At 41.0% G+C, this 14,853-nt stretch overlaps 1 protein-coding gene across 1 annotated transcript in view; it reads right to left on the reverse strand.

The window, feature by feature from the left end:
* LOC137455228 (spermatogenesis-associated protein 16-like) overlaps window positions 1-14,853 on the reverse strand; it is a 56,720-nt gene that overhangs the window by 27,497 nt on the left and 14,370 nt on the right. The window contains exons 3-4 of the mRNA XM_068165848.1: window positions 12,069-12,871; window positions 2,225-2,370 (exon numbers count right to left, since the gene is read on the reverse strand). Of these exons, the coding sequence (XP_068021949.1) occupies window positions 2,225-2,370; window positions 12,069-12,871 (949 nt within the window). The remainder of the gene's footprint in view (window positions 1-2,224; window positions 2,371-12,068; window positions 12,872-14,853) is intronic.

The raw sequence follows: 14,853 nt of genomic DNA on the forward strand, positions 1-14,853 counted from the left end.
GTCCACAATCTAAAGTTGATGATCTCAATTGTACTCCCTTTTCTTTCTTAAGGATGGAACAGCTATTCCTCTAAAGATGCCTGCTCTTTAAAATGAGCTGCTGGCCTTGTTCTCTGTTTTCTCTCTTTCTCTAGTTGTGACGTCTTGGAAAGATTCCTTTCTAGCAAACCTCACTTCCATAGATTTGATACAACTGTGGGTGAGAATATTAAAGCTGATTTTTGGCTAATAAAGTTTCAGAAATGAATGCAGGAGCTGTGAAATTTACATGACATTAAAGAAAGAATAGTTCAGTAAATGCAAATAAATGCAGAAATGGATATTTTAATTTGGATTCATGATTCATGCCAGAGGATTACCAGCAAACCATTCAAATGTGGTGATGACATAAAAACTTAATGAGAATAAAAATTCTATAGGCACTAGCTAACTGCTGCCAGTGAGCTAATTTTAGTAGGGGAGGTCAGCACAATGTCTTTGTTCTTTTTGAACAATGACTATTTCAAGGTTTGTCTTTCTTAATTATGCCTCAGCAAGTTGTTTTTCTTGTAACTGGTGTGCTGTTGTATCAGTTCTTGCATCGTACAACGTGACAACCATGGTCAGTAGATGTATTCCCATTCTGCAAGTCATGGAATGAATTGTATTGAAAATTGACATTACTGATTGCCATTTTGCTTTGTGCTAGGAAAGAGGAGTGAAGATTTTCTTTTTCTCTACATCAGTTTTCCAGTGATTTCAGTCTAACTCCATTTATTTCCCTGTAGGTCATTGTTCCTGTTTGAGGACAATTGAATCCAAAGCATGTCTGAATAAGCTTTCGTTTCTGTAGCCCTGGAGTCAACACATCTTAACTATTTTGAAAGTGAGATAATTTAAAGGAGGTAAAGAAAAGTCTTTCCTGTTCTGGTTATATTTATACTGTCCAAACAGCTTCCTTATTTTAGTGTTCTTGGAAATCCCAGTTAGAAAGAGAGTGATCATTACCATCCATCTCTCTGACAGTTGAGAGTACAGTCAAACTTGACATAGTTCTTTTTTTTTCCTTACATTAACAGGTTCTTTGAGAAGCCCTGAACAAATGTGGTTGGGTTAGGGTTTGTATGAGATGTGCAGGTTTTGTGGTGGTGGTGATTTATTTTTTTATATAAGCATCTCATAGTCTTCCCTACTTCATTTGCTTAGGCTCAGCTAACAGAATCCTCAAGCTGAAAGGAGTGTGTGCCTACTGGATGTGCTCTGGGAAAGCAGATGCTGTTCTCTAACCATTCGTGGGCATTCAGACCCCCAACCCAGATGGTGCTTGGAACTCATCTGAAGGATGGACCCCCCCACGACGTGGACTCAAGGTAGGCATAGCTCTGCAAACAAGGGGTGTGGGAAAACAAGGGAAAGGGGTGTGGATGAATGGGGACAGGAGCTGAAGAGCTTGTCATTAAGTCAGACTTCTCATGACTTTGCATGTAGGTGAATGAACCTGCTGCCATGATGGCATCACATTTCTTTGCCCACGTTATTCTTCACCACTGCCTGCTGTGCATTAGGCAGAGGCGTGTGCCGCCTCCTTTTGTTGTAACTCCTCTTTTGTAGTTCTATTTGAGATGATGGTATGAAAAACTTCTTACCCTGTGCTAATTGCAATGTCCATCCTAATACATCTCATACAAGGGACAAAAGTTAACGGAGCCCTCAGTTCATGAAGTGTTGCTGGCAGGACATGCATGCCCTTAACAAACTATCGTTATGCCTGAGTGGTAATTAAAGGCAGCACAAACCCAGCAAAATCCTAACTCATCTGAGACTAATGGGAATTTCATCTCCACCATGCCCAAGTTTTGTTTCTGGCTTCTTTATGCATTGCTGGTGGTGCTGGTCTTTGATGTGGATCTGAAGTGAGCCCATGAGGAATTATATAATGAAAATAATTTGAAGCCATCCCTGACCTAATCTGGCTTGAAAAAGATCAAGAGCTTCTAATATCATTACTGTTGTATAAGGCTGAGCATGTTTATCTTTGTCTGGCTTCAATCTGAAGGGTGCTCTGAACTATGCCTGTGACTTACCTGCACATCCTTACCTACTGAGTTATGCAAGCAGTGAATGCATAGGTGGCTATTGTAACTCAATGTTAGACTGATCCTTCCTGCACAAGATTTTTCATAGTTTTTGTTTAATTTTTGTTATCTCAGTCTTAGAAGGGTATCTAATCAATATTTATTCTTACCTGTGTGCATGAGTCAGAGCATCACTAGGCCTCTTCATTTTTAAGCAGCACATGGCGAGCTTTGTCTCAATAAAACTGGCAATGCTGGAAATATCATCTGCAGATGCCTCCAAGGGATTTTCTACAGAAGCACCATTACTGCAAAGCTGTACAAGAAACAAAAATCTGATTTACTACTGTTATATTGCACCTTTTGTTAGATAGAAATGTGTTTTGTAACTGATGAATGGAGAAAAGTGACTTCTAAGTAAAATATTCCCTGCCTTTAACTAGCACCACAGATGCATGTGATCATGAGATAAAGTGCAGTGTCGTCTCCCCAGAAGGGGTAGCCAAGAGAGCAGATAATAAGCTAAAATGTAAAAACCACTGTTAGGAATGGAACTATTTTTCCCCATTTTCAAAGGTAAAGGCTCAACTTCAGGCTCCCCAAATCTGTGGCTGGCTGAGACCATGGTTGAAGACAGCTATTTACTTATTTTAGTGAGCCAGTGGTGAATTCTGCTGCAGGCTCTGCTGCCCTTGTCCCACAGGTAGGCCAGCAGAGAGTGACACAAGGCAAGGAAACCAGAAACTCTTCTCCTCATTTAATGGGACTTGTCCTTCCAGAAAACTGGTAGAGGAAATCAAAAGGATAAGATCACCAAGCTTTCCCATTTCCTTGAGCTGTATAGAATTTAACATAGAGAAACATCATGTTTTCTATCTAAAAAAAAATACTTTCTTCCTGATAGATAAATTGCCTGCTGATCTTCACAGCCAGTGACTTTCTCATTAAATAACATTCTATCTCCTAATGTGCATCATTGGAATTAGATAACCCACAACTCCTTGAAGTTTTGGAGAGTCCTTGGTATTGACAGAGCTCCAGTACTGGGCAGGACCACCTTCAATCCTCAAATCTTTTGATTCATCTGCAGGCAACCTGATCTTGTGCTACCAAAGTGTAGTGAAAAAGAGCTTCCAGTTCTTAGGAAAACTCAACTGTAAGCAATTAGATAGAGCTGTAAACAAATAGATTAAGTCTAAGAGCCTTGTCTTTAAGGAGAATAACCATATACTGCTACTAATGACAATGCAAAGGATATTTCTTTTTTCCTAGGGGCTTTTGTTAGAACTGGAGGCCATCATGCAGGTTGTATCCATGCATCCTTTTGTGGACTGCTGAGTTATCCCAGTCAAAGAGTTAGCATGTATAGAAATGCAATCTAAGGAATTAAACATATAGGACCTTATAAATATGCTGCTGAAACCCCAGTTGTATAAATGCTTGTGATAAAGTACTCTGTCAAAGGTCACAGAACAAGTCTGTGACACTGTGAACTCAGCATAGATCTTGTTGCAGTACTAGGGCTTAAATTTTGGCAGTAGCAAGCAAGGAAAGTTTATGAGTAAAGACCTCCTAGGCAGTAGCTAATAAAAAAGGGAAGGAAAGATGCTTCCCAAACCCTTCCTGGCTTTGGGAAAAGACCAGTGGAAATGCTGATCCTTAAGGTAGCTCCTAGTTAGTATGTGTGTAAGCTGGAAGAATCAAATCTGAGCTCTGGTGATCTGTATGTTGTCACTGTTTTCACTGAAAACAAGGTTCAGGTGTGAGAAACTGGCCATGGTGAGGGTTTGCTAAGCACTGGCAGAGGTTTGGTGTGCATTAAATTCAGGAATATGGTTTGCCTCGAAGAAGATGCTCAAGAGGTATCTCTCTACATGTGTGGACAGAGATAGCAAATTTATCTTGGGCAGAATAAGTAAATTTGGTCAGATAGTGTGTGGCAATGAGATTCTTTGGCAAGTTCCACAAGATCACACATGCTATTCTCTGCCTGGCTGAAGGGGTTAAAGAGTTAGTTTGACTAGAGCACCTGCTAGCCTTGCTGGAGATGATTGCTTTGTTTCTTCTTTTATTATTTGTTGTGGTGTTTGTCAGCAGAGCGATACTGAATCCTACCTCTCTGGTTTAAAGACAACTTTGTGGTTTTAAGCTGGAGTTATTTATTTAGTTCTTTTAAAGTGGCTACTCAGAGGGACAGACCTGAAAAGGCAAGAGATATTTAGGAGCACCTTTTCATATAACTAGTCAACAGTCCTAACCAAGCCATCCAAGTAATCAGCCTCATAGTGTCACTGCATTGCACATCAGGTGCCTGACAAGTTGCATACTAACTGCATCCCAGAAAATGTCTGCTAAGGAAGGCTACTACTGAAAATAACTTTCAGACTTGGTAGCAAGCCTCACACAGGGCTGAAAGCAAACTGCTCTTTGTATATTGCACTGTAATCCAGTCCTTGCAGCTGTTAGGCACTGTCATAAATACTGCAGGAGAGCAGTGCAACAAAGAGTCATTTAATGGTGGGTTTGTCTTGGTGAAGAGGGAAAAAAAGTCAGTATGGAGCATAAAAGAAGATTTTCTCTCAATGTGATTTCATGCAGCATAACTTTCCAGCTTCTATTCAAAGTCCTACTGACATCCTGGTAGGCAGTTTCAGTCATCAGTGCAGAACTGTATATAAACCCCCTGTCTTTATTGCTCATGAGATTCGTGTCAATAACTTGCTAGAAAACATATTGAAGATACATAATTCCCTACTAAATATGAAGGCAGATGTCAGGTAAGAACTAAATTTTACTAGGCTTCCTGCAGTGTGCTCTGCAGTGGCTAAGTCAAATAATCTGTACGTAGGATATTTTGGGCATGTTAGCTTCTCTCTGCAGTGTCAGCACTGGGTTCTGTAATAGGAATGTGTATGCAGGGCATATTTGCTATCTTGGGCATATTATTGGTTATACAGTACTGACTGAGAGCCAGATATCCCTCAGATATGCTAACTTACAAGAAATGATCCTTACTTCTATTCTGAAAGCCAGTGCTTGCCAGAAAACATTGAATCTGGGGAGTATTGACTTGTTACCAGATGAACTTACCAGGCTGCATGCCCTTACCGTGGGGTGGGATTGAGCTTGCTCTCCCCACATTTCTCAGTGAGTTTATCTTCAAATCTGTCTATGTCTAGGCTGAAATTCCTTCTTTGCCTACAGTGAGCCTTTTTGCAGGAACCATAGGTATGTGGAAAGGATTTGGTTCCTGGTAGGGCAGAAGATTAGAGAGGTTCAAACCCAAGTTTTATGCTCCCTGGAGGCTGACAGGTTTTACATCTATCACTGTTCTGGCCTTTTTTGGAGATTGGAGCTCTCTGCAAAAGTGAGATTACAAGTGGCCCACCAAATTCAGAGGAGATAGCATTTTAGTTTGTGCTGATTTCTAGGTGGATGCTGCTTTATAAAAACAAACTTGACGTGACTCTTTCCCTCCCACGGAAGCTAACGATGTTTCCTGCAGCACTCCTAAACCTAAGTCATTCCTGTTTATTGGCCCAACTTCAGCTAAAGGCTTTACCTCCCTCCAGTGCAAACTTAGGGGTCTTTCTCCTTGTAAATAATTTGCTTAGAAAACATTAAATGGGGAAGAAAGGTTTTCGGAAAGTATCAGCTGTCTGACTTCAGCTACATCTGTGTGCTGCACTAGAAATCTGTGCCTCTCATTACCAGCCCTGTTTTATGGAGTGTCCCCATTATCAGTACTGCCAGGGTGAGAGGAGTTGTCACAGCAGCCAAAAGAAAAAAAACCCACCCAGCCAGCCCCAAAGCTTTCTAATGAAACATCTATTGTGGAATCAATATACTGCAATAGTTTGCCAGGAACTCTATATTCTGGACAGTGTACTGAAATCTCCTTCATAGATTGCCTTTGTAATACAAAATTTGTCAGTCCTCCACTCCTGAGTCCCTCCAAAATCAAAGCAAACTGAGAATGGTGTAAATATTCCGTGTGATAACCAAACAATCAGACAAAAGCCCAAACTGATACCAGTACCTCCTCCTCATAGGATTGTAGTTTGAAATGCCTATTGCACTTGGAAGCAGGAGCCTCAGTATGTTGATAGTGTTTGCAGGAGGAGCTGGCCAAAATGAATGGGTTTTTGGAGGCAACTGTCAGCTGGTGTGATCTGACTATATTGGAGCAAGATTTTGAGAGCTGTCCTGATTGCTTGGGAAAAGCAATATAATTTCAGGCCAACTAATATAATCCTTTTGATGCCAAGAGATTGGCTACTGCTAAGTCCAAATACGAGCTATCTCACCAGCACTTTTATTAAGGCAAACTGTGGGAAAGGTTCACTCCCATTTTGATGGACAGGATTATTAGGGAAAAGCAATAATTTGCTGAAGCCTTATTTGCATGCCATTTCTAGAGATGGCATTAAAGTTAGCTGCAAGGCCAGCTCTTCCCTCTCTTCCCACCTCAGGATGGTGTGGAGGTGGCAAACTCTACCAAGAATCCTCTCAACACTATTGTCAGCATTAGAAACACAGCCTATATCTGTGCCTCAGGAATAAACAGAAGTAGAGCTCTTCCCTAAAGTAACCTAATCAGAATTCATTCTCCCCTACTTTTTATTGTTTGGTTCACCTCTGTAAAGCTTTTCAGCATTTATATTCATTTTACACTGTCAAAAGCTGAATAGGAATAAGATAACAAATGGTTCTGGTAGCAGCTGTCACCACCTACTGTCTGTGTATGCCTGTGTGAATCTCTCAATGGAAATAAAGTACTTTAATAACACATTTTCTCTAAACTGTCCTCATGGATAAAGTTACTTTCAAATCAGTCCATGAACAGTTTCCAATTTGGTGCCCACTTCAGCCTGCTTCTCCCTCTCTTTCCTCTGCAGTCTATGTTGGTATGCTGCATCATGATTTAAAGACATTTCAGATAGAAAATACTTTAACAGCACACCTTCTCTGACCACCACTTGCCTGCATTAGCTGCTTGTGATGTTTGAACCTTCTCCTAACATCTAATTTCCTTTCTATAAATGAAGCTGATTGTCCGTTGCACTTTTGCGCTGCGTTGGCTCTGGCCAGGATGTGCCCAGAGCCACAAATTAAACACAAATGGCTCTGCCCTCCCTGTTCTTGTATAACACCTTCCAGGAGTAGATGGCAGCTGGGAGGATAAACACCTCCAATTTCTTAGGGCCCTGACCACAGAAATGCCATAGAAACTGAAGACAAAACTCCATGTCAAGATGGGCTCTAAGGTAGTTTTACCCCAAGAGAGGCAAGGCAGCATTGCACCTTTGTGTTTATCTGCCATTGGGTATCACCATGCCTACAGTGAGCAAATCTCTCTTTCATCTCTTTGGGGGATTCCATTGAATCCCATCAGCTACAGGTCTGAGGACATGAAACTTTCACAGTTAAATGTACCTTAACTCCATTGTCTTTACTGCTACTGCAGTAAAGCTGTGGGGTTTAAACACCTAAAGTTTTTTAGCTACACAGCTCACAGAGGAGGCCTTTATAGCTCCAGACAGCATTGACATGTCCCAAACCGAGCATGATGTTGACTGTTGATCAGGAGTCTTATTTTGCTTGTGTTAGCTATTGAGGTATCTACTGCATGGACCTTCTCTCCATTTCTCAGTGATTGTTCAAGATGTGGTTTGTACATGTTTAGGTCAACGAGGCTTTTGATTGTGAGTGACAAGTGGTGGGCTATTCTTTTTAATCAAATATACTGCTTAACATTTACAAAATATGGAGAAAATATTTGGTGCTTTTGAGCACCTGGCAACTCCAGGGAATAATTTAATAGAGTATGAGGAAGCCAATTAGAATGAATTAGAAATTGACTACTGCTTTGGCTCCAAAAAGATTGGAAGTTGTGGCCTGTCCTTGCTGAAGTCAGGATTTTGCTCTTGCAAAAGGAAATCTAATGGTTTATGGGCCAAATGTAGGAAAAAAGTATTTGATGAGCCAGATACATAACAGCAGTTGAGGTAAGAAGAACAAGGGCACGAATCTGTGCAGTTCCTCAGCTCTATTTCCTAGTGATGGGCATACTGGAAATGTCTGGGAGATCAATAGATTTAAATTCAGTGATCCAAAACTGGGAGCATGTCACAGGGGAGGATTATTTTCAGAAGAACAGGGGCCGAACATTTAAATGTTGCAGGTTGTAAACAGGCCGATGTTTCTCAAGTCTTTCATGCTCTCTGATATTAAGAGATTAGTTTGAGACAAGATCTTTGGATCCTCATGAAGGTTTAATGTTATTTCTTAGCTAAGCTGTTAATAACTGGCTAGAGATTTTATAGATACATGTATATGGTTCCCACTGAGATTTTATGCTAAAAAGTGATTTCTCATACCCTTCATTTCCCAGTCCAGATGTGAAGTCTTATTTCCTTACATTTTAACAGCTGGCTGCCAGAAATTGAGGGAAATGTAGAGTTTCTGAATGTAGTATATATCTAATTCACTGTGTTATTGAGTTGGAGGTAGAAGAGTGAAGATTATTGCCCCAATTTCTTCATCTTTTCTCCTCACTAGCAACAGAAATTAATTAATTCTCAAGCTCTAATGGCAAGAATTCTCTAAAGCAGCATTATTTTGGCCGACTGCAAGGCAGCTGACTAATGCTAAGTCCCTCTGATTAATATGATGGTAGCTAAACAGTGCAGAAATAGCGAGAAGCCAGCAATCCTTTTCCTGCTAGCACTGTTTTCCTGATGTCTGCAGTAATCAGCAGCATGCTGCCTAACATAGAAAAGTCTCTAAATTGGACAAACATTTCACTTTTACTTTCTGTATAATTCTCCCTTTTTTCATGGTGGTTGTCAAGTTCAATCACTTTGGTGCTAGGCTTTCATAATTGCCTGTTATTTGCATATCTGAAAAATATGATCTAAAGAACACAACCTGAATATGTGGATGGATCTAGAACAGACATTTTTTGCTTAGAGTAGAGCCAAGCAGTGTATGATATTTACAACGTGTAAGGTGGCACTAACTTTAGTGGTACTGTTCACATCCAGTGCTATGCACACACTTTTCTGGATCAGAGTGTCTAACTCAAAGCGGTGCAATATCAGACTAAAGGTTTGATTTCCTTAAATCTGGAAAAAATATCTGTCAACATTTTACACTAGAAACCATGGCTTTGAGTTTCCTGATCTTTGAGCTTTCAAAAAGCTGTGGGCAAAACAGCCAGGGTTCCAATCTCAGCAGCTTAAGTTTTCTGCTTTTCTCTGCACCATCTCAAATTTGCCTATATCTGAGCAGAGAGAAATTGGAAATGATCCAAAGAAAAGCAACAAAAAGAATAGAGAGGTTTAGAAAACATGACCCAGGAGAAAATACTGAGGGGATTGAATTCATTTCATTTAGAGGAGACTGAAAAGAGGCAAGCTAAGAGGTTGCAAGTACAGAGAGCATAGGGTGGTTAGTGGCTCTTCGTGTCAAATAAGGATACCAAAACAAATGTATGGGCTATTTTGCAGCATAGAAGATGTGGAAAAACTTTGTGTCAGCTTGCTAATATAGGTGAGAAGTCCTACTTCCTGCAGCTTTTTAGTCATGGAGTACAGAAGTGTCTTTCAGGGCTATTCTGGTTTTTGCTTCTGCTGAGGAGCCCCAGCTCTACAATTCTGTGATTTCCCAAGCACTCTGCCCACAAACACGAAAAGGAGTTATTTAATATCTATTTATTCTTTCACTAGGATGCCTATTAGCTAGCTTTTCCATTTCCTGTTAGGAGACAAGTACTCTTTTTCTTTCAGGTGACAAGTGTTTTTGTCCCCATCAAGCCTCGTTCCTGAATGTAGGGGGAGAAACAAAGCCGAAAGAGAATGGCACTTTCTAATCTTACTCACTCAGTGCTAGAATATTTATTGTTTTCAAATAAAATCCCTTCAATATTGTAGAGGGAAAAAGGAGTAGGAAGAGGTTATCTGCTTTTCAGCTGCAAAGCTCTAGTGCTTTACAAATGTTTTTGAATTAAGTTTGGCATTGCAGCCCTGAAACCAAGTATATCTGGACCCTTTTTCAGGATGTCAAGTGCATAGCTGAAGTGATTGAGGTCAGAGTAGACAGGGAGAGCCCAGAGAGCCTAGCTTGCAAGTCCTCTATTCTAATCACAGGCCATATTCCTGTGAAGTGGCAAGTGTCTCTCTTTTTGAAACTTGATTTGAGCAGCAGATGCTGGCTTTTAAAATCTTTGCAGCAAGCATCTTTTTAGCATCCTGTATCATGGAAAGAGTCAATCCCTCATCTGCACAGCAAATGTTAGTGTTGGGGTTAGTTGTGGGGATACAGGGCATCTTTCAAGGTCTGTAAGACAGCTATACTCTTGGAGACACTGTTTTCAAAATGCCCTAATGCTACCTCTTTGAAAGCAGCCTTTGTCTGTAGAATTTAACTAGTTAACAGATTTAACATTACTAGAAAGAGAGAGCCTGATGCCATTATTCAATTTCATTCTGCACACAAGCAAACAGTTTATCAGAGTCAGTTCCCAGCAATTGTAATCCAATTTTTTGTTATCTTACGTTGTTTAAGTAAAGAGGGAGAAAGATACTGTAGATCCATCTGATAAAATGTTTAAACAAGTGGTGCTTGTTTGTGCTTATGCTGGTTTTACAGCAGCATTATGGAAACACGACAGGGGAACTAAAATCTGATTACGTCTAAGTCCTTGCCCATTCTGTGATTATGATGAACCATGATTTCTACTGGCACATGATGAATTACATGGCCATAATACAAGGGATTTCCAATATAATGAACTGAGATTAGCAGCACTAGAGAAATCTGGGAATAATGATACAAGTTTGAACAATCAGTTTTACTGTAAATGCTGCTAGCTCTGGCTTCCAGGAAACAGGAGGCTGGTGGATAGAACTGTGACCTACCTGCTGGGGTTTCCTACACCTCCTTTTTCTTCTCTGCTCCTGTGAAATTAATTGCAACCTTGCCAAAGTGCTAGGAACTCCCTCTTTTACTCTTTTTTTGCAGTATACTGATAAAACTCAAGGTTTTCTAAACTGTCAAAGGTCTTTAGATAGCTCTTTTGGGTGGGTGCTCAGCCTGAATCTGGAAAGGCCTCTGCTTATGAAAACATAGAAATATCTGCTTATTGAAGAAAAGGTCTGTTTAAGACAGCTCAAGTTTGAGCACTTGAAGGCAGGAAGTAATGAAAATCACAGATTAGTTTCAAAGATCATAGCCAAGGTCATGTTATTTCTGTAGTATCTGAGGCAGGCAGGAATTCTTTCCTTCCACAAAAACACAGCTTTTGGACTCTCAGCTACTGGAGAGAAAGACATCTGTGTCCAAGAGGCGGTTACCCACTACTGAACCTGTGCTTTCTCACCCAGAAATGAAAGGGTTTCTACACAAATCCAGTGGCTGTCTTTTGACTTTAGAGAAAAGAAGGGAAACAGAGTGCATGTTGGAAATGCTGTGGGGAAAAAGAAAAAGGACACTGAACCGGAGCTTTTGTTTAATCAAAGGATTAAACACTTCGTCCAGTAGTGCATGGACAGCTGGGGTAGAGTGGGAACCTCCCCTGATAATTGAGATATCATTTGTCTCTGGTAGAGCTGGGATTAAATGAACAAACAAACCAGAGTTGTGGGATTTTTTTTGTTTGGTTGGGCTTTGGGGGAGGTTTTGCCTTTTCTGTTTGTGGGGGTTTTGTTAGTTTGTTTTCACTGTCTGGGACTTAAATTCCCCCCATACATAACTACAGGTGAAGATCTGGAGAAAACTACAGAATCACCTGGGATTCTTTTTTCTCTTTTTTTGTTCAGTCTGGTACCCCCTTCCTGCTGTGATTTATTTATGGTTCTCAATTTTCAGATTTTGTGTGAAATGACATCTCCTGAAACCATCCCCATCCCAGGTTTGTGCTTCTTGCTCCCTTTGGTATTATTGTATCTAGTCAGTACAATGACAGCCTTTCATTTCCTTTGCCATGGTGATTGTACTTTGTTCATCTCATACCTTCAGAGCTGTTGAAAGGTGCTCCATGGCTCCTGCATAGTTTCTGTGTCCGTAGCAAGCACGGGCTTGGTCGATGGCTAACTTAAACTGTCTGCTAGTGCGGGGCAAAGTGCGGCCATGCGGTGCCGGTGAAGGACCGGCTTTGCCAGAATCACAGCATGCTGATTGTGTGCTGGTAGACAGCCTAGCCTCAGCGAACTCGAGGGAAATGTCCTCCTTATCGGTGTAGACCAACCTCTTTTCGATGCACCTTAGGTTATGGGACAGCTGTGCTAAGTTGGAATCACTTTCCTCAGCTGGTTTTTCATTGGTTTCCAATGTCTCTTTACAACTTGCTTTGACTACATCATTGCTCTGCTTTGATCTCTTTCTCTGTGCCTTGTTTTCTGCTGCTCCACATCCAGGGGAAAGTATGGGAGTATGAGATCCAGGTATTGGGATGGACTCATTGCCAGTGTTTAACTTTTGTACCTTTTTCTCAGTTGGAGTTTCATTGTCGTCTAATTTCCGTTTACGACTCACTTGGACTGTGTCATCGCTCTGCTTTGTCCTCATTTGTCCTCTGTCATTGTCACCTCTTTCATTTGTCCTCTTCTCTGCCACTTCCATGCTCTCCTTATTTTCTGCTGCTCCAATCTGTGGGTGCAGTGTGGAAGTATGAGGCAGATGTGTTGGGGTAGACTCATTGCCCGTCTCTGATGCTGTGTTTTCTCTATTCTCAAGTGTTTTTTCATCTATGTCTACTCTACCAGCTCTGAGTTTATATTTCCATATTGCTGCCATCACTGGAACATGAAAGTGCCCTAGGAGAAAACAGAGAATATTAAGAATACTCCTACTATGCAATGCCCAGAATAAGCATGCAGATTGTGGACACAATGCTGAGAGAAAGCTCTTCAATAGTTAGTGATTATCAGACTTGCTGTCATTACTCTTTCCTGTGTAAATGTTAAAGCCCCTTAAATATTTTTGGTAGTTCTGGGTATTGGCTGTTTGTTTGTGTTAAGCAATGCCAGTGTACCAGTCTCTTACACCTGCAACAAGAGAGGAAAAAGCTGGCTTTTAATAAAAAAGGAAAAACCCAACCACACCTCTGTGACTCTTTGACTTGCATTGTGTGTTGTTGCAGGGTGTAGGAAAAACATTATGGCCTGAGTTTTGAGAGCTGGTAAGCACAGGAACTGCCATCAGAGGTGGGGTGGGGGTATTAAAAAAACAGGCAGATTTTTATTACAGAGTAGCAAGAGCTGCAAGTGGAGTCCCAGCTTCAGCTGGGAATTTGGGTTCAAAGCCATTTCTTCCTAAACTGTCTGCAAAGTATACTGAAGTGCTGCTACTCAGAAGCAACCCTCCCCTAGTAATGAACAGCCTAGTTTTCAGTTTGGGGAACCTGTAGCAGATCCAGACTGGCATACCAAGGTGCAGAATTAGGTCCATAAACCTCTTCTCAACATCAGTTCCAGTACAATAGGGAAGGTGACATGACCTGCATTTTAAACTCATCATTGTGCTGAGAGTCAAAGCAAATGTTGACTTTTATCTGCCTCTGCTGACTCCAGAGTGAAAAGGTGGAAGGCACAGGTAATTCTCAGTTTTCCCATCACTTCTAAAAAGTTTAATTGTAAGTAGTTTAATAGAATAGAATAGAATAGAATAGAATAGAATAGAATAGAATAGAATAGAATAGAATAGAATAAACCAGGTTGGAAGAGACCTTCAAGATCATCACGTCCAACCTATCACCCAACACCACCTAATCAACTAACCCATGTAACCAAGCACCCTGTCAATGATGGTCATCTTTCAGAATGGTTTGTTAAGCATAAGTGCTCGGCCTTTAAGCTTGTGGTATTGTTCAGTAGACCTCCATTTGGCACCAGTTTAATGTCCTTGGCTACAGGTACAGACTGTACAAAGGAAAGATACATGAGGAATGCATTTCTGTTCAGCCAGAAACAGGTTTGAAACGATAAGCAACTTGTTGAGTTTTATTGAGGAGCCTACAGTATGTGTTACTGTGCTGGTAAAAGCTGCCAGAAGGTGTCCTAGATGCTGATGGAATGTTTCTTGCAGTGAACCTTTACTGGTTACAGCAAGGGACATTAGGCAGTGGGCAGAAATTTATACAAAGGGGTAAAGGGAGGAGGCAAAGGCATTTTAGGCCACATCAATACTGAATGTTAGTGTAAATCTTTCAAATCTTTGTCATGCTTTGTCCCCTTACCTGGCTAAGCCAGGACTGTCTCCAGCTCTGACTCAGGGAACTTGTTGATTTTGATGTTTGTTCACAATCCTCAGGCTGAAAACTTTTCTCCACAGGCAGTTCTGCTACAGTAACTTATTCCTCCTTCTACACCTGTAAAAGAAGGAGCAAGAGGTGAGGGGATAATTGTGTGATTGAAGGTCATTTCAGCAGAATTTTTCCAGCAATGTGCTGAGCAATCAAAACTCCTACTGAGTTCAATGAGGATGGAAAACCACTGGCCCTTCCCAGATAGTGCTCAGCACTTGTCAGAATAGAGCTCAAAGGAATCCTATTGATAGCAAACTCTTTTGAATGGCAGCACTAAAGCAGCTGGGAAAGGCTAATGTCCTTGCATCTGGCAGCAATTTTACCTGTTTGTAAGACATTCAATCCCTTGTTAAAACAAACCATAGCATAGCCTAAAGATTGGAAGCTGCATTTTTCAGTGCTGGCTTCAGCACTAGGTAATTGAGGAAAGGATGATTTCTCTTCACTGTGCAGTGCAACAGCCATAGTGCAGCTAGCCCCAGCACCAGCTGA

This window comes from Melanerpes formicivorus, unplaced genomic scaffold, assembly GCF_026170545.1.
Source record: "Melanerpes formicivorus ecotype bairdi unplaced genomic scaffold, bMelFor1.0.p_v2 SCAF_93, whole genome shotgun sequence".
Lineage (NCBI taxonomy): Eukaryota > Metazoa > Chordata > Aves > Piciformes > Picidae > Melanerpes > Melanerpes formicivorus.